General features: G+C 37.7%; 2 protein-coding genes across 4 annotated transcripts in view; one reads left to right on the top strand and one right to left on the bottom strand.

The window, feature by feature from the left end:
• SREK1IP1 (SREK1 interacting protein 1) overlaps nucleotides 1-14,392 on the bottom strand; it is a 64,182-nt gene extending 49,790 nt beyond the window's left edge. For both annotated transcript variants that reach the window (XM_059916469.1, XM_059916468.1), the window contains exons 1-2: nucleotides 14,197-14,392; nucleotides 2,860-2,907 (exon numbers count right to left, since the gene is read on the bottom strand). In XM_059916469.1, the coding sequence (XP_059772452.1) occupies nucleotides 2,860-2,907; nucleotides 14,197-14,209 (61 nt within the window). In that variant the 5' untranslated portion in view covers nucleotides 14,210-14,392. The remainder of the gene's footprint in view (nucleotides 1-2,859; nucleotides 2,908-14,196) is intronic.
• Nucleotides 14,393-14,631: 239 nt separating this feature from the next.
• The window catches only part of CWC27 (CWC27 spliceosome associated cyclophilin), a 239,792-nt gene continuing 230,401 nt past the window's right edge, over nucleotides 14,632-24,022 (top strand). Inside the window, exons 1-2 of one of the 2 annotated variants that reach the window (XM_059916470.1) lie at nucleotides 14,632-14,715; nucleotides 14,809-14,876. In XM_059916470.1, coding sequence (XP_059772453.1) covers nucleotides 14,835-14,876 — 42 coding nt within the window. In that variant the 5' untranslated portion in view covers nucleotides 14,632-14,715; nucleotides 14,809-14,834. Of the gene's footprint in view, nucleotides 14,877-24,022 lie in introns of both variants that reach the window. The other variant, XM_059916471.1, reaches the window with a different exon arrangement.

Here is a 24,022-nt window from a genome sequence, read left to right on the forward strand (position 1 = left end):
TTTTCAAATTAGGTCTTGGTAAGAAGACTGCAAAGATAGGAGAAAAAAACCTAAAACAGTGAGAAAAGGTATCTTTTTTTCTCAAAGGGGGTGTCATTGGCATTTTGGGCCAGACAATTCTTCATTGTCCAAGACACTGCAGGATGTTTATAGTTCCTGGACCCTACATACTAAATGTCATACTGCTCTTCCCTGGTATGACAGTTGTTATGGGCAACTAAACAAAAAAACCTTCACATATTTCCAGGGAAGCTGTATCACCTCTAGTTGAGAACTAATGATAGAAGGATTTTGCACTCAGATTTCTTTACAAGTATCTTAACTGCTTGCTCATCTTTGAAGAAACAAACTACAAAAAGTAGAAAATACATGTCAAATATGATTTGCACTCAAAAGATTGTGCGTAACACCAATTAGCAGACCTATAGCAAAGAAAAGGTCATGACTGTATATTATATCAATAGATTAGCATTTTTAAGTTAAATAAAATGTTTTTATTTCCTATTGCTGTAATCAAATGCTCTGAGAAACTACTGAGTGTACTGTATAAACCTCATTTTAGCATATTTTCTGAGAACTGTCATAATTATCTGAGACATTTATTGCATGGACAAAGGCTTAGCATCCTTGTAGCTTTTAAATATTCAGAAGTTGCCAACTTCAAAAAAATTCAAATAAAAATTCATTATAGAAATTACCATTTTTCTAATTTTGCTGAGGAAATTCTGCCACGAAAAAGTGAGATCTATGTTAACCTAGCAACACATTCATGTTTAATTTGAAACTTTTAAAAAACAATATAACCATTATTGAAACATACTGACAATAAAATATTTTTCAATCAAGTACTGAAGTTTTAAAAAGTGTACAATCTAAACCACTCTTTTCACAATAATAGAGAGAAAATACTCTTTCGTACCTCACTGACAAATATTCAAATTCTTAGGCATTAAAAACATTTTGAAGGGTTTTGTTGACCTTTGTCTTACCTCTACAAGCAACACAAAGATTCTGGCCTCCAAATAACAGATAATTTTTAAAATGTAGTTTCTATTAGAAAGAGGTGTATACTGAGAAGACTTTCATCTCTAGCAGCTGTAAGATGTAAATTTAACCCAGAAGGGAAATATTACTAAATTTTTCCATAGGAGACAAATCAGAAATTGTTTATAATTTAATCACCAAAATCAAAAGAAAGATTTGAATAATATAGCAGAAGGCACTAAACTTGGACAGACAGTCAAAACTATTTGCTTACTTGGCTTCTCTAAATAAATTATAATTACTACAGATGCTTCCATTATTGTCTAATATAACATAGCAATGAGGAAACTAGATCAACAAGAATTCTATTTCCAAAAAAATGATTTTAATTGCTTTCCTACAAGTCTTAAGTTAAAAGGAGTCCAAGTAGATAAACTGGTATTAGTAGACAGACTGGGAAATCCATTCTAGATTTTGAAGTGAATACAGCATCGATATATATAGTACTTTAAGTCTTTTTTTTAACGTAAAAATTCAAACAATCTTTATTATTAAGTGCATCACACATAGAGAAGAGTATATACAATGAATATTTACAGTTGAAAGAGAATTAATAAAGTAAATAGCTGCATACCCATCTCTCAGGTTAGGTAACAGATTGTTACCGGAACCCTAATTGATCTTCTGTGTGCCCTCCCCCCACAAACCACTTGCTGTCCCCCACTTCCCCCAGATAACCACTAGCCTCACTTATGTATGTCTTCTTTGCTTTTCTTTGTGGTTTTACTCCTTATGTATGTACTCCTAATCTTAAGTCTTGAATAAAGAAATGAAGTTAGCAAGGATTGAAAGAACATAAACAAAGCATAAATAAATATGAGCAAATTTAAAAAACAGAAAAGACATCATTGCACTCATTTCTTGCATGCAAGCACATTCTTCAGGAGTTTTTATTTATATGAAGGGTATGTATACTTATATGTCCACTTTTGCTAGTTGAGCAAGCTTCAACTGAGCCAGGTTTCAGCCTTTGCTTGAAGGCATGTGACTTGGTTCTCCTAGCATGTTTTTATTCTTAGCCCTTCTACTGGAGATTCATGCCCCAAGTGCTCTCTTATTACATGATTTGAAAAAAAAAATTTTTTTTTTCCATACAAGAACATCTTTATTTCATTACAAAATAACTCTGCTGTGAATGGGAGTATTAACAACAATCCAGGCTCATTTGCATGTTCTCCAAACAACTTAGAAAACAGTGTAATGCTACTGTTAGAGCTGTTATTAAGGCTTTAGGAATTGTTACATTTACCTAGGGAAATGATACTTGTTTATACTACATAAGTACAAATTTAGACTACATAATTGCTCATGCTGAAGTTTACTTTTCCACTCCATTTCACTAATCATAATGGAGGTTGACTGTTTAAATCAAGGTTTCACCAGTGAGCAGAAATTCTGGGACCAATTTCACCCTTATAAAGAGTTAATTCAATAAACAGGAAAACCTTTCATAAATAGTTTCCATTGCTTTCACCTCTTTGCCTAGTATCTACAAGGATAAGGAATAAAAGAATAAGTATCTATGTACTTTTTTGGGGAATATACTTTCGTCAGACTCCTAAATCTACTACTCCACTTGTACTTCACGACATTTTTGCTAGTCACCAGATATTTAGCCACCTGTCACTGGGTCCAGAGCAGGGAAGAAAAGTGAGTATTCGGTGCTGACAGAGGAATTTCTGAATTATCTGCAAACCTGAGCTAAATAACAGGGCTAAAGGACTATGCTCAGGGCCCTGAAATCAGGATGCTAAATCATATTGCCCAAAGAGGCAATGATTCACTGCACAAAATGCAATTTTTTAATGTACTTACGATAGCCACATTTTTTACAGCCTGCTCGGACACTGTCCTTGTTGCAACCTGAAATACAGTTGGATAACATTTTAGGAGACATATAGATAAGTAATAAGAACAAACATTTCATCACATGGAAAAGCTGAGAAAACCACTTGTTATAGAATTTATTTCTCAAAAAAAAATCATCTCTGACCTAGCTTAGAATACTACTCAATTACTATAATTATTAGAAATCAGTGGAAAAGATAATTTATTCAAATTATTTCCATGACAAATACTTAAAGAAGATATTTTTCTCTAATTCAACAGAAATGCTGTACTATAGTCAAGAGCTTCAACATTCCAGGAATTCTATAACACTGCAGAAGAAATTCCGGGGTACTTTGGCCTGTCTCTCAAACGTAAAATAATTAACTGACTAGATATATACGTAAATATGCAGGTTAACAAATATTTTTCTGCTTACTCTTAGAAGAAAAAGAATTCTAACTTTATTAAAGGAATTGGTGAAATTCCAGAAACATACTTTAATTGCTAGGTATTGTAAGAAACATCTCAATTCAGCACTCAAATTTTGAAAAGAGAAAAAAACTAGTCACATATTCGGTGTGATCAATGTTTAGAAGTATTTACAGTATCTCTGTATAAATAGTGGTACATGCAGGTAATGTTGAAGATACAAATAACAGAGGAAATAAAACTGATTTTTTATTGTGATAACATACATATAACATAAAAATTTACCATCTTAACCATTTCAAAGTGCACAATTCAATGGTATTAAGTACATTCACAATGTTATACAACCATCACCACTATCTGTTATTTCCAAAACTTCATCACTATCATCCCAAACAGTCACTGTGACCATTAAACAATAACTGTCCATTCCCCTTTCCCTCGAGCTCCTGGTAATCTCTATTCTGTTTTCTGTTTCTATGCATTTGCCTGTTCTAGGGATCTCATATAAGTGGAATCATACAATAATTATCCTTTTGTGCCTGGCTTATTTTACCTAGCATAAAGTTTTCAAGGTTCATCCATACTGTAGCACACACCAGAATGGCATTCCTTTTTATGACTGAATAATATTCCATTGTATGTATATGTAGTTGAAACCAATTTTAACCTCCAATAAGGGCTTCCATTAACCAATCAGAGGGCCAGTACAGTATTACTCTATTTCTTAATGAAGGGCATCTAACTCCTAAGTCCTTCAAATGGAGATATCTCAGTTTAATAATAAAGTACATATAGTGCAAATGTAATACATTTAGTTTTAAAAGAAAGATCATTTTCAAACCATTTCTTTAATGGTATAAAGTCAAATATTAGTCATTTCCCCCTAAAATATACATTGTTGTTGTTCTAGTAAAAATACAGTCCGTTCTGCTATGATGCTTTCTTAAAAAACATAAATTTGTTCCAATGCCTCTGATGTAAGAGGGAACAATTTGAGGGCAAAGTGTCCATGAGATACACTAGGTGAATACAGAAACCTGCATCCAGTTGCTCTGAGCCTCAAAACACACACGGACACATCTCAAACGTTTCTAGCAACTTCAGTTCACCACGCGTGCTGTGAGCAGCACCCACCCACATCTGGTGCTATAACTTCCCATCTGATTTTGTATTACTACCTTCCTACCACTACTTCAGAACAACTCATAAGCTACAATTCTTCTGAACTCCTCTTCCACAGCAAACTTCGGGTCTTTTAAAAGGTATAGTGTCCTGTTTATTGCAGTATTTATGTATCTTTTAACCAATTAACATATGCAGATAAGTTCCTATGATTTTTTTATGTATCGCTGATGAAGTTTTTGAGTGTTGTGCCCCAACCTCTTTTTTTTTGTTATTTTATTTATTTTATTTTTTAAATTTACTTATTTATTTTTGGCTGTGTTGGGTCTTCGTTTCTGTGCGAGGGCTTTCTCTAGTTGTGGCAAGCGGGGGCCACTCTTCATCGTGGTGCGCGGGCCTCTCACTAACGCGGCCTCTCTTGTTGCGGAGCACAGGCTCCAGACGCGCAGGCTCAGTAGTTGTGGCTCACGGGCCTAGTTGCTCCGCGGCATGTGGGATCTTCCCAGACCAGGGCTCGAACCCTTGTCGCCTGCATTAGCAGGCAGATTCTCAACCACTGTGCCACCAGGGAAGCCCCCAACCTCATTTGTTTTTCCATAAACCTTGTGGGTTTTGTTGCAGAGTATAGAAACACATAAGCTGCACTGTAGCAGAACTGTGGTATAAAACTGGATTAATAATAAAATCAGGCTCTTTCGTTATGAAATAACTGCACGTTGAAAAAGATGCTCAGAGAATCCGGGTCAATGTTAAGTCTGTTCCCACAGAAACCACAGACACTGAATAATACTGAACAAGACTGTGCTAAATGCACCATTACCTCTCCTACAACAAACTCAAAATGTTGCAGTGGACAGATTCAAAATGATCTCATCTCAGCATGTATTAGAAATTAACTCATCTTTGACTAAAGACATCGATAAAAATTATCATTCAAGTATCTCCTATTTTTAGAATGAACAAAATATGAAACTTTTTCAGAGCAGTTCATCTTCTTTAACAAGGTTGTAATTTTTACATGAAAGAGAAGTATAACAAGAACTCTAAATAATTTCATATCAGTTATATCCTCACCAGCCTTTGGCTAAATTAAGATTTCAAGATTCATTTGTCTATCATTTTCACAACTGTCTGGCCAACTAAATGCTTTTACCTGGAACTTTGAATCCGATGCAACAGACATAGTAAATCTGAGACAAGTGACACAATGAAATGGGGACAGTTAGTTCATTCTGCTGTCAGGATCCAGTTTCTAGTGGTAGTAATGCCACTGGCAGCAGCAGCCCTAACCAGGTCTAGGCCTGTGCAGGATCTTGGCTACGGGTTTCCTTGCTCTTGTTTGTTTTCTGAGCCTCTATTATCCAGCCTTTTCTTAGAGTCTGTGAGCTTCCTGGTATCTTTCCTTTTCTGCTTAAGTTAACTAGTCAGTTTCTGTTGTCTGGAACAAGAACTCTGCTGATACAATGGTACTTGAGATCCATGTCAAACTGAATAGCAAGACTATAAGGGAGGCCCTGACTCTGACAAGTTATCCATTTCCCCATCTTAGGTTCCCATGCTGTTCTTTGTTCCACTCCTCTTCAAAGTTTGCTAGAATAATAGACCCTGCCTCCCTCGAAATGTTCCTACAATCCAAAAGCCATTAAATAATCATGACCTATAATTCAAAAGCCATCAAATAAAAACTTATAAATTTGGCTACATGTCTGTAATATATTTCCCCCCAGCCCCCACCTATGCCTCTGAGGGTGGCAGGGCAGCAACATACCAAAGAGATGTGCTGCAAAATTCCAGAGGCATCTCGGTGAGTGAGACATGGAACAGGTGACCTTCTGGAATGGAGGATTCTGGGCCAGTCATGGAGAACCGGAAGCTACAGCAGAGATGATGGAACTCAAGGGAACATCCTTGCTTTGGTGAATGGAGACTTCTTCAGTGGACACTTGGTACCAGCTCTGAGAGCCCTTACCCCTGCCTATTTCCTGCCATGAGGTGGGTCAGATGCATGTACTCTCTATCACAGCAGAAGGACAGTGCTAATGTGTCATTCTTGTGAGCATCCTAATAAAGAACACATATGCTCATTAAAAAAAAAAATTTGGCTACATAACAAAATCTGAATGGCAAAGACAACCAAAAGCAAACTCAAAAGACACATGAAAACTTGGGAAAAAACATTTGCAACTGATAGCACCAACAAAGGGCAATTATCCCTACTCTATAAAACCCACCAAAGAATTAAGAAAAAGATCAATAACCAATAGGAAAAAAATGGGCAAAGGAACTGAACAGAAAGTTCACAGAAAAGGAAACAGAAACAACTCTGAAACGTACAGAAAGATGCTCAGCCTTATTCATAATAAATGAAATGTACATTAAAATCTAAACTGGGGGGGGGGGGTTTCCCTGGTGGCGCAGCGGTTGAGAATCTGCCTGCCAATGCAGGGGACACGGGTTCGAGCCCTGGTCTGGGAAGATCCCACATGCCGCGGAGCAACTGGGCCTGTGAGCCTCAGCTACTGAGCCTGCGCGTCTGGAGCCTGCGCTCCACAAGAGAGGCCGCGATAGTGAGAGGCCCGCGCACCGCGATGAAGAGTGGCCCCCGCTCGCCGCGACTAGAGAAAACCCTCGCACAGAAATGAAGACCCAACACAGCCAAAAATAAATAAATAAATAATAATTTAAAAAAAAATCTAAACTGGGATTCCATTTTCACTTATCAGAACAGCAAAAACTGAAAAGGTTGAAGAGGGTGTGGGGGGACATAAACACATGTATCGCTCGTAGGAGTAAAAATGGGTACCATCTCCATGGAAAGTAAGCTGACAAAATCTATCAGAACTACCAGTGTACACACTCCTTTGATACAGCACTTCCACATCTGGGAATTAATCCTCTCAATTTACTTGCACAAATGCATACAGGCTTATGTGCAAAGTTATTCACTGCAGCATTGTTTGTAATAGTAAAAAAGTAGAAATAATTTAGTCACCAATTTTGGTATAAAAGAATAAGGATGTTCTTTACTTAATAATATGCAATGATCTCTAAGATATAAAGAGAAAAAAAGCAAACTGTAGAACAGTGTTTACAGAACGTTGCCATTTGTATAAAAGGAAATTATATATATATATATCCCTACACATTATATATAATATAGATTATATATATAATATATATATTCCTACACACTTACATATAATATAGATTATATTAATAGATAGAGATATGTAAAGAAAAGAATATCTGCAAGGATATATACATTGGTTACCTGAAGAAAGGAGTCCTGGGTCCAGGGGGAGAAAGGGTGAGAGACATGTCACTACAGACCTTTTGTATATCTCTAAAATTTGAAACGTGAATGAATTGCCTTCTCAAAAACCAAACCCAGAAACCTCCCTTAGCCCCAACACTAAGAAGAGGTGCTGTCATGCAAGCATTCTTTGACAAAAGGCAATGATTGCACTTGTAAATTCTTCAGAGAAGCTACATTGCAGATTTTCAACAAAATTTTATTAACTGACAGTTTTAGGAACAAATTGTAGAGGTCTTTATTTATTGTATTTGTTATATGTTAACAAAGCCTTACTCTGATCTAGAATTCTGTTGAACTTGAGTGGCAGGGGTCCTTCCTCTCCCAGTAACTTAAAGGGCTAGAGAATGTCAGTTTCTCTAGATTTCGGACCATGCTACATTTTGTATACAACTTGGTGCCTGGCATGGTGTAGAGTTGCTAGGAGGTCCTCAACAAATCTTTGTTGCTTTGAGGTTATAAATTTAAGAAAATACTTCAGCAGTTGGGAATCAGTAACTTCCATTGCTCCCAATTGCCAGCTATGAAACTAGTGTCTGCAGTGTCACTGGTCCACCTGAGGCATGACAGGCACTAAAAGAAAAGGAATAAAAGGACAAAAGAAATGAAAATAATGACTGCTGGGAAGGGGGAAATGACGGAAGCACAGGGAACTTTCTGGGATGATGGAAATATTCAAAATCTTTATTATATATATGATTCTTCAAGCTGTACATTTGTGATTGTGTATTTTATTTTCACATATATGAATTATACTTTAGTAGTTAGCATAAAATGAAAAAAATGTAATAGTAGGGCAAAGAAGGAAGCGAAAAGAGAAACGTTAGAAAAGATGAAAAAGCAGGGACAAAATAAAAGGAATGAGAAAACGTGAGACAAAGGGATGGAGTGTTCCTGACAGTAGCCTCAGGCTGTTCAGTGGCCCCCAAAGGTATGGCAAGCCATCATACTGGCCTCAATTTATTCTCTTGAAATTTCACATCACCTGTTTCCAAAGTCAACAATTTTGTCACTGGGAACTTTAACAGTGATGCTTGGAACTTAATATTATATTTCTCTCGTGCTGTATATTTTAGATTTTAGGGAAGCCTGTAAAAGCTTTCTTTATAATTAAAATACTTTCTATAATCATTTAAATTTAAAAGTAAACAGCTTAAGTAACTAAGTTTTCTTTGTAGTAAGTGATTAGCAATTGTAATCACCTCTGTCCATTCTTTTCATTTTTAATTTGATTAGATTCAAATTAGATTCCTTTTCTGTTTTGTAAAACTTTAAATTTTACATTTGGTTACTCAATAATAATTTTAGTTATAATTTGGTGACCCTTAAAGATAACTTAAATTTCTTCTGCTTTTAAAATTCAAATCGTGGCCAGATTTTATACCATAGAGGTGCTATATAATATGTATATAGCATATGTACTCTGCTGAAGTTGAATGCAGAGTAAAATGCCATGTATTTAAACTTTTCCACTGCTTTATATTAAGAATTTATAGATATAATCCTTTCTTTGGGATCCCCAAAGATTGTACTGAAGGAAAAACAGAAAGAACAGCAGAAATAAAAAATTCTCTGCATGTTAAAAAAATAGGTTAAATGAGTTCCCTCATGTAAATATTTTAAAAGAGCAGATGTCCCCACCTTCAGTTAAAAATGCCTTCATAATCATTTGACCCTCAAAAGAAGAGATAAAAGTAAATCAAAGAATTGCTTATTTTAAACTACTGGCATGAAAGAGCTAACATTTAAGTAAATGTATTAAATGCTTCCACTTGCTTGCCTCACAAAATACAAATAACCTGTGAAGAAAAAAGGCTATAGATATTACCAGTTTAAGATAAGAAGAGACATGGAGAAGTTTAATTCACTATCTAATGAAACAGAATCAAGACTGCTGTCTAGTTTAGTCTGTTTACTTTAGTAACAGATTCTGCTCCGCAGCAATTCTAGTGATCATCCCTCTAAATGTTATTTACCTATAATGGGCATAACTCTGAAATAGATGTGAGAGAACTTGAATAAAGTTCCTATACTAGAGGAAACTTACAATATACTAGGTTATCTAGGCTAATGCATCCACAGCTGTAAGGCATGCTAGACTGTGCCAGTTTAAAGACATATAGCTCCATTAGTAAGCAGGAAGAACTGGCCGGCATAACTTTCCGTTGAGAGATCAGGAAAGCTTCCCGCAGGTAGACATGGACAATAGAGCTGGGACAGTGATTAACAAAAGCATGTAGGTAGAAAAGCACAGAGGTTCTGAGAATAGTTGGCCAGGTCAGAAGACTGCAGAATGCATGAGAGCAGTGGTGGGAGGAAAGGGCAGCAAGAGTGATTCGGCTGTGCTTAGGCAGTGTGTACTTCATTCTTGCAGAGATGGGGAGCTTTGGCATTATAACAGTTTAGAAGTGAAAGAAAGCTTAGTCATCAGCTCCTTCACCATACAGACAAGGAAACTGAGCCTCTGAAAGGTTAAGGTGCTTGAAAAGAAATAGAAAATTCACAGATATGGGTCAAGAATTAAGTTCCTGTCTCCCAGGAATGACAGGATCAGGTATATGATTTAGGAAAAGTATTTCAGGAGAAACGTGCTGCATAGACTAGAGAAAAAAGAAATTGTGTATAGTATAGTTTAGGAGTGAAAAGAATTTGGATGTAGCATAATTTAGAATCCTTCTATTACTAAGTTGCAATAGTAACCTGTTAAGAATCTGACACACTTTGATAGCCGAATGTAATGTTAATTTGGCTATAGGAAATTCACTATCTTGGCTATATAGATTTCACTGAAGGAGGGAGGGGGGGAGAGAGAGAGAGAGAGAGAGAGAGAGAAAGTTTTCCTGCCAACCACATCAATAACATACATTGCCACTTGTGTCAGGTAACTCTTCACTGGGAATGGTTAATTATTAACATGAATGTCAGAACTAATTTCAACAACTGTGAATGGTAAAAACAGTTTTAAAAGAAAGTAAACTTCACTGAGTTTCAGTGTGTTTAAATGTCATTTCTTTAATAACAACTACAAGTCTATGATTTCTCTAAGTAACAGAGTATACATTTCACTGTGTTACCTACACAATGGTTACACACACTGCTATGGAAAAACAGCTAAAGTAGGTGACCATAAAATAGATGAGGCTGATTATCATTTGTTGAAAGGAACCTCAGTACTTTATAGTCATACCTTGTAATAATCACTAGCAGGACCACCCAAAAAATGCCATGCTGGATCCATATGAGCATTATACCTAAAAATAAAAGAGCATTCTTGTCCTTCTTGATGATTATCTCCAAAGATTTCTGATGGAGCCCTATTTTCCTGTAATACACTGTCTGGATCAATCATCCAAGAAATTACCTTAACATTTTCTGTATTTTCTAATGGCACTTGCATTGTACTTTTACAGTGCTGTCATGCCTATTATTTCAATTTTTTCTGGGTTTAAATAGTTCATCTATGTCTTACCATCTAGCTTAATGGCACAATTTAAGATTATTACACTTTGAAGCATTATTTTGAATTGAAAGAAGGTTAACATATCTATAACACTAGTCTAAGTTTAAGGGAATTTCAATAAGGACTTAAAAAATCACTTTTGTCTTCTTTCTTAAGCAGCACATGACATTTTCATTACTAGACTTAAGTTTTATGAGGACACAGATCGTGACATACCTATACCACGTAGATGCTCAAAATGCTTGCTCAAATAATGAAACCAACAGTGACAGCAAGTCAACTCTGGATGCAGCTGTGTGTGGCCAAAGTCATCAGGGCTGACTTGGCCTATCAGGATGCCTAGGCAATCTACTGTGCAGACAGGACTTTCTCTGCTGGCCCCTTACATGTTGATATTCTCCGGGCTCCAGCCACAGACCTTCCCTTCACACTCTATGCACTCCACCTGAGCAAAGGCTTCCATTCCCATGGCCTATTACATGTGTGGATGACACCAAATTGTTCTTTGATTCTGGCTTCCCTCCTAAGCTACAAATTTTCTCTCTTAGTGTCTATTAGATATTTCCATTCCTATCTCTTACTATTAGATATTTCCATTCCTTGAGTACACCTCAACACAAGCCCCAACTGAAATCATCATCATCCCCCCTAAATACTGTTCCTTCTCAGGTGTTGCCTATATTAGTAAATAGCCCCACCCAGCTGCCTAACAGTGAAACCCAGGTATTCCTCATTTCCAATCTTACTCACCTACAGTGAATATATCACTGATTCCCAGTGATTCTACCACCAGAAATATATCTCCAATCTATCTGCTTCTCTCCTTTTCTAATGAGACCATCCCTGAGGCATCATCACAGTTTACCAGAGTTACTCCTAACTGGTGACTGTCTCCAAACTAGCTCTCCTTCAATCTACTGTGCAGCCAGAATGCTCTCTCCATAATGTGAATATGTTTAAAAATCCTTAAATATCTTACTATGGTCCTTAGGAAAACATCCAAACTCCTTGTCATGGCTTAAAACATCCTGTAAGCACTGGAAATTGCCTTGTAAATTATACCAAAACACAGCAAAATGGATAAGCACATGGGGTCTAGAGGAGCCAGAGTGACCCGTCACTTCCTAGCTATCTCAGTCAAGTTACTTGATTTCTCTGTCCCTCAGTATCCTCATCTGTAGAATGGAAATAGCAACACCGAACTCACAGTGTGGGTGCGAATGTTAAATGAGATAAAATACAACGCTTGACACAGTGTCTGACACGTCTGACACATAGTAAGTGCTTAGTAAATATTAGCTACTGTTATCTCTCTAGTTAATTTCTCACTTCTCTTCCATTTGTATTCTGAGTTCCATCCATAGTGCACATCTTTCACTTCGTCTTCTCACACATTTCTTCTTCCTTTACATATCCAGTCCCTCTGGCTACAACTCCCCCTCCCACAATTCTTCAGGTCTCATCCTAAATGCCACATCCTCTGGAAAGTCCTGCTGGCCCCTCCAGTCTCCTGTTAGGTGCCCTTACTATGTGCTCCTCAAGGGTTTGTATTTTCCCTGCCTTACACTTGTCAGACTTTCTGGTACTTTCTTTTCACTGCTAAATTGTAAGTTAGGTGTGAAGAGCAACTGTATTCCCAGTGCCTAGCATGCAGTACGCCTTTAATAAAAAGTTATGTGGGGACTTCCCTGGTGGTCTAGTGGTGAAGACTCCACGCTAGCAATGCAGGGGACCTGGGTTCGATCCCTGGTCAGGGAACTAGATCCCGCATGCTGCAACGAAGAGTTCACATGCTGCAACTAAGGCCCGGCGCAGCCAAATAAATAAATAAATATTTAAAAACATAAAATAAAGAGCAGATTCTTTAAAAAAAAAAAAAGTTATGTGTATGGAGCCACAACTACTGAGCCTGCGCATCTGGAGCCTGTGCTCCACAAGAGAGGCCGCGATAGTGAGAGGCCCGCGCACCGCGATGAAGAGGGGCCCCCACTTGCCGCAACTAGAGAAAGCCCTCGCACAGAAACGAAGACCCAACACAGCCAAAAATAAATAAATAAATAAATAAATAAATAAATAAATAAATAAATAACTTTAAAAAAAAATCTCCTCTTTAAAAAAAAAAAAAGTTATGTGTATGAATGAGTGTATCTTTCCTCTCCTACAATGCCCCGCCCCCCCCCCCCCCCCGTGCTCCTCCTAAAACTGCAGTTGGTAGAACAGCACTACCTTCCCATAACAGCTATCTGTAACATACAGTTCAGTAAAGGCTGCCACAGAACAAACGTGGTCAAATAATACTGGGAAACAAAGTTGCTTCTGAACCATAGCAATTCTCAGCATCTTTTTTATACTATAGGCATTGTGAATCTCCAAGTTGTGTGAGTGTGGGGTCGGGGGGAGTGGTGTATATTTCTCCAAATATCTCCTGCAACCAGTGCTGGAAGGAACCATATGCAGAAGTCAACAAATCTCCTTCTTTTACAGATTCAGAAACTGCGGCCCAGAAGGGCAAAGCGACCGGTCCAAGGCCACACAGCAACTACATACAACAAGGAAGAGAGAGAAGTAGAACCCCAGATGCCCATTTCGGCCCTTCCAGTACAAACAATGCCTCTGGTTACTTGGGTTCGCAGGTGTTGCCACCTCAAATTTTATTTTCAATTTTATTTTCAAAACTAAAGGTCAGTTGTCCTCGGCCAACAGCCTCCTAGGCCTACAGTTACTAGTCTGTCTGCAACACCCCTCCCCCTCCCCCACCCTATATATACTTTCCCTGTGGTCCATCCGGTGCTCTGGGAGCTTGACTGGAGTGGGGGAGATAGTTTCTTTCCTTCTCTCTTTCCTTCAGAGTTTATTTTTGAACTGTAAACTTTTTCCTGTAAACCAAGCGAACCTGTTAATTTTAACGCCTTAGCCTTTGAGCTCTACTCCTTACCCCAGCGCACTCCACCCTACCCTACCCGCTCCCTCCCTCGCCCAGACCCTGGGTCTTTACCTGGAACTGCCATGGCGCTGGTAAGAGGGGTCGCGGGACCCCTGGGCTTTCGAGAGGGCGCTCGCTTCCCGCTGGCCGCGAGGACAACACACAGCTAGGACTGCCTCTTCCTCCCACCCGCGCCGCGGCACCCAGGTGACAGTCGGGGAAGGCCCTAAAAGTCTCCGGCGAAAGCGGAACCAAGTAGCTGCTGCTGTAGCTTCTGGGGGAATTGTATTGTAGACATCACTCGGTCCGAACCATTACTACCAGATTCCAGGGGGTTAATGGATTTGCACACGCGTGGAGTGAAGTAAGCAACACCAAGACTTAAGAATTGTTGTTTTAAAAATTTTAATACAAGTTAAATTAATCTATAGGGGCTTAATAATCTTTTTCTCGATTCCCTGGAGGCCACTGGAATCCCCCCTTCTCAGGATTAGCGGTGCTCGGGTCCGGGAGCAACATGGCAGCATCCGTGAGGCGCTAGCTTTAGGAAAAGAGAGGGTTTGGTGTCGCTGTCTTGCGGGATTTTGACAGGTTGGAGCTTTCCACGACCTCCCGATTTAAGGAAGCGTGTACCAATAGGTGGACAGCTTTAGTTATCGACCGTTCGCTCTCATCCCCACTTAGGAGCAGAGTCCTGAGCGCTGACCAGCATGAGCAACATTTACATCCAGGAGCCTCCCACGAACGGGAAGGTGAGCGTCATCTAGGGTACCTGGGCTCCCCAAAGCGATATCTCACTGATTAAAGGAATTCTGGGGTCGTAGGGTTGGAAGAGATTAGAAGTCTTGTCCTTACCCCTGCCTCTGAACAGGATTGCATCGAAAGCCATATACTGGCACTTCTCAGCGCATAATTGGAAAAGTCCTCAAGTGGAGATTCCTCCATCTACCAACCTCCTGGCCCTACTTGGCTTCAACCTAACTCTACAGGCGTTTTCTAGGGTCGTAGGTAAAAAGCCAAGTATATTTTTTAAATTGACTTTTTTTTTTTTTTTTTTTTGCTTAATTTGGAGATCGCTCTTTCTCCATTTGTTCTACAATCCTTTACTGAATGCCTACTAGGCACCAGGTGCTGGGGATATAAAGATGGATGGAAAAAACCTAGTTGTTGCCTTAGAAGAGCTAATGGTTTAGTTTGAGAGGCAGGCAGGTAAAGAAAAACCCTATATGTTTGGTAGGCGTTCTAATGGAGAGAGGAGCATATTGCTTTGGTAGTACTGAGAAGTTAGCAACTGGGAAAGTAGGGAAAGGCTTCATGGACGAAGTGTCGTTTGAGCTGGTCTTTGTCAGCAAAAGTGGGGAATGGAAAATGTTCCCACATTAGAATTAGAGAATAATTTCCTGATTGATTTTGATGGTCAAGGTATGTCAATTCCTATTTAAAGCGTTTATATGCAGTATGAGGCAGAGTGAATAATGGAATAAGTATCCCTTGAATTCTTGAACTGGGACCTAGTCTGTATCACACACAAAATATGATGAACCAGCATAATGGAGAAAATAAAATGAGAATGAAAGCATAGAGGTGAATTAGGATAAACTGAATTTGTATCAGATACAATTATGTTGCAATCTTGTTTATTTACATTTTGTAACACAGTGAGAGCAATTTGAAAACAAAAGCAAAAATGCTGTAAATGATACCCCTGGCAAACATTTTAGTGGGTATTTTGGGCAGAGCAGTTCTTTCAGTTCTGCTGTTTGCACTTTTCCCCCTCCTCATTCCTACCCTACATCATTGTGAAAACCCAGAATATCTATCTCTTCTTACTTCCAAATGTTTCTTGAGAGTGATATCACCCCCAGTTGACAAACACTGGTAGAGATGGAATACATTGCCCATCCTGCTAGGTAGGGAGTTCACACTTGTTGTTCCTTTCTGTAGTATACTCTAGCCTGCTCAAATGGCATTTTAGCAGAGAGGGCTTTCCTATCAACTCTCTATAATATAGCAAACCTCATTCATATCCTGCATTCCAGCATTCCCTGGCCTCCTTAACCTCTTTAGTTTTTTTCTCCAGTACTTTTTTACTTTTTCAGTACTTATTTTTTATTGTTGTATCCTCCTCCACTACTCTCGCCCATGGAATGAGCATTATGAGGGCAGAGACAGACATCTAGAATGGTGCTTGACACATGGTAGCAGCAGTTCAAATATGTACTGAATGGATGGGTGGATGAATTAATACTGTATTTCTCTTAACTTCTGAGAAGTATTAAGCATCAGTGAGTTTGAGGTTATACTTCTACTGTCAAGGGCAGACTTAGTTGTTTTACTCTGGAGGAAGATTCAACATGGTCATAAAGATGAGAAGCTTTAACAAAGATATATGCCTGAACAGAAATCTTTCATTCAACAAATATTTACTGAGCACCTAGCATAGGCCAGGCTCTATGCTAGGTTTTAGGGACACAATGGAAAGAAAAACCAGCATTGTCCCTATTATCAGAGAGTAAGTTGAGTGGAATATACCGTGGTGAAATAATCATGCAAATAAGTGTATGCAAACTGCAGTGAATATTGTCCTTCTGAACAGAATTGGGCTGAGGGAGAATATGAGACATAGCCCAAGTTTTCCTTAAAAACCAGTTTGGGACTTTTTCCAGCATAATAAGACTGATTGAAGACATTGAGGCTTCAAAATTTTGTACCATAGAGAGCATGGCAAGAATTTTGGCCTGGAAGGAATTTAAAGCAGATGTAATAAAAAGTTTCCTTAATGAAATGTTTGTTTAGTGGCTGTACTGTCTAATGCTACATTAGGTACTGAAAGGATTCAGAGATATTCCAAATATGTGGGACAAAATTTCTCTCTTCAAAGAGTATAGTATCAACTTGGGAAGTAATTGACACATTATACCAGTGGTTAACCCCTGGCAGTAGTCTGTAAATATGCTGTGTTGTGTTATGTTATAACTCTGGCCTTTGAGGATGAGGCACAGAAATGTAACCCTTGACAGAAATTTTCTTATCTACTGAAAATGAAATTTCCACATATTATGATGATTTAATCTAAATTTTATATTAACCCATATATTTATTCTTAAGAGACATTTTATTATCAAAGTATTGTCTTACTTGTAAGCTTTAAGAAAAAGAGCCACTGATGCTTGACATAGTAGTTATGGCTAATGGAAATGCATGGCCAAAGGAGGAGCCATGTGCCTTCTTTTTTAATTCAGTAGTTAATCTTCTTAAAAGATTAAGAAAACCTGATAAACAAGGTGGCCCAACCATATATGCGTTCTTTTTACTGGGAATAAGTTTCCTGTGGTCAAAAAATTTTATAAGAATAATATTTACAACAATAATAGCTATCATATTTTGAACATTTACTATTTGTCAGGTACTGTTCTAAGCAGTCTGTGTATAACTCATTTTGTCCTCACAACAAACCTATGAGGATATTATTATCCCTGTTTTTTTTTATTGAAGTATATGTGACATACACTATTATATTAGTTTCGTGTTACAGTATAATGATTTGACATTTGGATACATTGCAAAATGGTCACCACAATAAGTCTAGTTACCACTTGTCAGCATATAAAGTTAATACTACGTTATTGACTGTATTCTCCATGCTGTACATTTCATGCCCGTGACTTATTTATTTATTTATTTTTTTAATTTATTTTTTTAGATTAGTAATTCTTCTACTTAGTGCAACCCTCTCGGCTTTTTTTTTTTAATTTATTTAATTAATTTATTTATTTATTTTTGGCTGTGTTGGGTCTTCGTTTCTGTGCGAGGGCTTTCTCCAGTTACGGCAAGCGGGGGCCACTCTTCTTTTTTTTTTTTTTTTTTTTAAACATCTTTATTGAAGTATAATTGCCTTACAATGGTGTGTTAGCTTCTGCTTTATAACAAAGTTAATCAGTTATACATATACAATATGTTCCCATATCTCTTCCCTCTTGCATCTCCCTCCCTCCCACCCTCCCTATCCCACCCCTCTAGGTGGTCACAAAGCACCGAGCTGATCTCCCTGTGCTATGTGGCTGCTTCCCACTAGCTATCTGTTTTACATTTGGTAGTGTATATATGTCCATGACACTCTCTCACCCTGTCACATCTCACCCCACCCCCTCCCCATATCCTCAAGTCCATTCTCTAGTAGATCTGTGTCTTTATTCCCATCTTGCCACTAGGTTCTTCATGGCCTTTTTTTTTTTTTTTTTCCTTAGTTTCCGTATATATGTGTTAGCATACTGTATTTGTTTTTCTCTTTCTGACTTACTTCACTCTGTATGACAGACTCTAACTCCATCCACCTCATTACAAATACCTCCATTTCATTTCTTTTTATGGCTGAGTAATATTCCATTGTATATATGTGCCACATCTTCTTTATCCATTCATCTGTCGATGGACATTTAGGTTGCTTCCATGTCCTGGCTATTGTAAATAGAGCTGCAATGAACATTTTGGTACATGACTCTTTTTGAACTATGGTTTTCTCAGGGTATATGCCCAGTAGTGGGATTGCTAGATTGTATGGTAGTTCTATTTGTAGTTTTTTAAGGAACCTCCATACTGTTCTCCATAGTGGCTGTATCAATTTACATTCCCACCAACAGTGCAAGAGAGTTCCCTTTCCTCCACACCCTCTCCAGCATTTATTGTTTCTAGATTTTTTGATGATGGCCATTCTGACCGGTGTGAGATGATATCTCATTGTAGTTTTGATTTGCATTTCTCTAATGATTAATGATGTTGAGCATTCTTTCATGTGTCTGTAGGCCATCTGTATATCTTCTTTGGAGAAATGTCTATTTAGGTCTTCTGCCCATTTTTGGATTGGGTTGTTCGTTTTTTTGTTATTGAGCTGCATGAGCTGCTTGTAAATCTTGGAGATTAATCCTTTGTCAGTTGCTTCATTTGCAAATATTTTCTCCCATTCTGATGGTTGTCTTTTGGTCTTGTTTATGGTTTCCTTTGCTGTGCAAAAGCTTTTAAGTTTCATTAGGTCCCATTTGTTTATTTGTGTTCTTATTTCCATTTCTCTGGGAGCTGGGTCAAAAAGAATCTTGCTGTGATGTATGTCATAGAGTGTTCTGCCTATGTTTTCCTCTAAGAGTTTGATAGTGTCTGGTCTTACACTTAGGTCTTTAATCCATTTTGAGTTTATTTTTGTGCATGGTGTCAGGGAGTGTTCTAATTTCATACTTTTACATGTATCTGTCCAATTTTCCCAGCACCACTTATTGAAGAGGCTGTCTTTTCTCCACTGTATATGCTTGCCTCCTTTATCAAAGATAAGGTGACCATATGTGCGTGGGTTTATCTCTGGGCTTTCTATCCTGTTCCATTGATCTATATTTCTGTTTTTGTGCCAGTACCAAACTGTCTTGATTACTGTAGCTTTGTAATATAGTCTGAAGTCAGGGAGCCTGATTCCCCCAGCTCCATTTTTCGTTCTCAAGATTGCTTTGGCTATTCGGGGTCTTTTGTGTTTCCATACAAATTGTGAAATTTTTTGTTCTAGTTCTGTGAAAAATGCCAGTGGTAGTTTGATAGGGATTGCATTGAATCTGTAGATTGCTTTGGGTAGTAGAGTCATTTTCACAATGTTGATTCTTCCAATCCAGGAACATGGTATATCTCTCCATCTATTTGTATCATCTTTAATTTCTTTCATCAGTGTCTTATAATTTTCTGCATACAGGTCTTTTGTCTCCTTAGGTAGGTTTATTCCTAGATATCTTATTCTTTTTGTTGCAATGGTAAACGGGAGTGTTTTCTTAATTTCACTTTCAGATTTTTCGTCATTAGTGTATAGAAATGCAAGCGATTTCTGTGCATTAATTTTGTATCCTGCTACTTTACCAAATTCATTGATTAGCTCTAGGAGTTTTCTGGTAGCATCTTTAGGATTCTCTATGTATAGTATCAGGTCATCTGCAAATAGTGACAGCTTTACTTCTTCTTTTCCGATTTGGATTCCTTTTATTTCTTTGTCTTCTCTGATTGCTGTGGCTAACACTTCCAAAACTATGTTGAATAATAGTGGTGAGAGTGGGCAACCTTGTCTTGTTCCTGATCTTAGTGGAAATGGTTTCAATTTTTCACCATTGAGGACAATGTTGGCTGTGGGTTTGTCATATATGGCCTTTATTATGTTGAGGAAAGTTCCCTCTATGCCTACTTTCTGCAGGGCTTTTATCATAAATGGGTGTTGAATTTTGTCCAAAGCTTTCTCTGCATCTATTGAGATGCTCATATGGTTTTTCTCCTTCAATTTGTTAATATGGTGTATCACATTGATTGATTTGTGTATATTGAGGAATCCTTGCATTCCTGGGATAAACCCCACTTGATCATGGTGTATGATCCTTTTAATGTGCTGTTGGATTCTGTTTGCTAGTATTTTGTTGAGGATTTTTGCATCTATGTTCATCAGTGATATTGGCCTGTAGTTTTCTTTCTTTGTGACATCTTTGTCTGGTTTTGGTATCAGGGTGATGGTGGCCTCGTAGAATGAGTTTGGGAGTGTTCCTCCCTCTGCAATATTTTGGAAGAGTTTGAGAAGGATAGGTGTTAGCTCTTCTCTAAATGTTTGATAGAATTCACCTGTGAAGCCATCTGGTCCTGGGCTTTTGTTTGTTGGAAGGTTTTTAATCACAGTTTCAATTTCAGTGCTTGTGATTGGTCTGTTCATATTTTCTATTTCTTCCTGGTTCATTCTCGGCAGTTTGTGCATTTCTAAGAATCTGTCCATTTCTTCCAGGTTGTCCATTTTATTGGCGTAGAGTTGCTTGTAGTAATCTCTCATGATCGTTTGTATTTCTGCAATGTCAGTGGTTACTTCTCCTTTTTCATTTCTAATTCTATTGATTTGAGTCTTCTCCCTTTTTCTCTTGATGAGTCTGGCTAATGGTTAATCAATTTTGTTTATCTTCTCAAAGAACCAGCTTTTAGTTTCATTGATTTTTGCTATTGTTTCCTTCATTTCTTTTTCATTTATTTCTGACCTGATCTTTATGATTTCTTTCCTTCTGCTAGCTTTGGGGTTTTTTTGTTCTTCTTTCTCTAATTGCTTTAGGTGCAAGGTTAGGTTGTTTATTCGAGATGTTTCCTGTTTCTTGAGGTAGGCTTGTATTGCTATAAACTTCCCTCTTAACACTGCTTTTGCTGCGTCCCATAGGTTTTGGGTCGTCGTATCTCCATTGTCATTTGTTTCTAGGTATTTTTTGATTTCCCCTTTGATTTCTTCAGTGATCACTTCGTTATTAAGTAGTGTATTGTGTAGCCTCCATGTGTTTGTATTTTTTACACATCTTTTCCTGTAATTGATATCTAGTCTCATAGCGTTGTGGTTGGAAAAGATACTTGATACGATTTCGATTTTCTTAAATTTACCAAGGCTTGATTTGTGACCCAGGATATGATCTATCCTGGAGAATGTTCCATGCGCACTTGAGAAAAATGTGTATTCTGTTGTTTTTGGGTGGAATGTCCTATAAATATCAATTAAGTCCATCTTGTTTAATGTATCATTTAAAGCTTGTGTTTCCTTATTTATTTTCATTTTGGATGATCTGTCCATTGGTGAAAGTGGGGTGTTAAAGTCCCCTACTATGATTGTGTTGCTGTCGATTTCCCCTTTTATGGCTGTTAGTATTTGCCTTATGTATTGAGGTGCTCCTATATTGGGTGCATAAATATTTACAATTGTTATACCTTCCTCTTGGATCGATCCCTTGATCGTTATATAGTGTCCTTCTTTGTCTCTTATAATATTCTTTATTTTAAAGTCTATTTTGTCTGGTATGAGAATTGCTACTCCAGCTTTCTTTTGATTTCCATTTGCATGGAATATCTTTTTCCATCCCCTCACTTTCAGTCTGTATGTGTCTCTAGGTCTGAAGTGGGTCTCTTGTAGACAGCATATATATGGGTCTTGTTTTTGTATCCATTCAGCCAGTCTGTGTCTTTTGGTGGGAGCATTTAATCCATTTACATTCAAGGTAATTATCGATATGTATGTTCCTATTCCCATTTTCTTAAATGTTTTGGGTTTGTTGTTGTAGGTGTTTTCCTTCTCTTGTGTTTCTTGCCTAGAGAAGTTCCTTTAGCATTTGTTGTAAAGCTGGTTTGGTGGTGCTGAACTCTCTCAGCTTTTGCTTGTCTGTAAAGGTTTTAATTTCTCCATCACATCTGAATGAGATCCTTGCTGGGTAGAGTAATCTTGGTTGTAGGTTTTTCTCCTTCATCACTTTAAGTATATCCTGCCACTCCCTTCTGGCTTGCAGAGTTTCTGCTGAAAGATCAGATGTTAACCTTATGGGGATTCCCTTGTGTGTTATTTGTTGTTTTTCCCTTGCTGCTTTTAATATGTTTTCTTTATATTTAATTTTTGATAGTTTGATTAATATGTGTCTTGGCGTGTTTCCTCTTGGGTTTATCCTGTATGGGACTCTCTGTGCTTCCTGGACTTGATTAACTATTTCCTTTCCCATATTAGGGAAGTTTTCAACTATAATCTCTTCAAATATTTTCTCAGTCCCTTTCTTTTTCTCTTCTTCTTCTGGGACCCCTATAATTCGAATGTTGGTGCATTTAATGTTGTCCCAGAGGTCTCTGAGACTGTCCTCAGTTCTTTTCATTGTTTTTTCTTTATCCTGCTCTGCAGTATTTATTTCCACCATTTTATCTTCCAGGTCACTTATCCTTTCTTCTGCCTCAGTTATTCTGCTATTGATCCCGTCTAGAGTATTTTTAATTTCATTTATTGTGTTTTTCATCGTTGCTTGATTCCTCTTTAGTTCTTCTACGTCCTTGTTAAATGTTTCTTGCATTTTGTCTATTCTGTTTCCAAGATTTTGGATCATCCTTACTATCATTATTCTGAATTCTTTTTCAGGTAGACTACCTATTTCCTCTTCATTTGTTAAGTCTGGTGTGTTTTGACCCTGCTCCTTCATCTGCTGTGTGTTTTTCTGTCGTCTCATTTTGCTTATCTTACTGTGTTTGGGGTCTCCTTTTCACAGGCTGCAGGTTCGTAGTTCCCGTTGTTTTTGGTATCTGTCCCCAGTGGGTAAGATTGGTTCAGTGGGTTGTGTAGGCTTCCTGGTGGAGGGGACTATTGCCTGTGTTCTGGTGGATGAGGTTGAATCTTGTCTTTCTGGTGGGCACGTCCACGTCTGGTGGTGTGTTTTGGGGTGTCTGTGGCCTTATGATTTTAGGCAGCCTCCCTGCTAATGGATGGGGCTGTGTTCCTGTCTTGCTAGTTGTTTGGCATAGGGTGTCCAGCACTGTAGCTTGCTGGTCGTTGAGTGAAGCTGGGTCTTGATGTTGAGATGGAGATCTCTGAGAAATTTTTGCCGTTTGGTATTACGTGGAGCTGGTAGGTCTCTTGTGGACCAGTGTCCTGAAGTTGGCTCTCTCACCTCAGAGGCACAGCCCTGATGCCTGGCTGGAGCACCAAGAGCCTTTCATCCACACAGCTCAGAATATAAGGGAGAAAAAAATAGAAAGAAAAAAAGAGGATAAAATAAAATAAAATAAAGCTATTATAATAAAAAATAAGAAAAAAATTATTAAGAGTAAATGTATTCAGAAAAAATTTTTTTTTAATTTTTAAAAATAGATTTATTAATTTTTTATAGTAAAAAATAAGAAAAAAAATTTTAAGAAAAAAATTTATTAAGAAAAAAATTTTAATTTTTTAAAATAAAAAATATGAAAAAACTTATTAAAAATTTTTTTAATTTCTAAAAATAGAAAATACGGAAAAAATTATTAAGAAAACATATATTAGGAAAAAAAAATTTTTTTAAGTAAAAAAAAAAAAATGGACGGACCTAACCCTAGGACTGATGGTGAAAGCAAAGCT

The sequence above is a fragment of the Balaenoptera ricei genome, chromosome 3 (assembly GCF_028023285.1).
Source record: "Balaenoptera ricei isolate mBalRic1 chromosome 3, mBalRic1.hap2, whole genome shotgun sequence".
In the NCBI taxonomy this organism is placed as follows: Eukaryota; Metazoa; Chordata; class Mammalia; order Artiodactyla; family Balaenopteridae; genus Balaenoptera; species Balaenoptera ricei.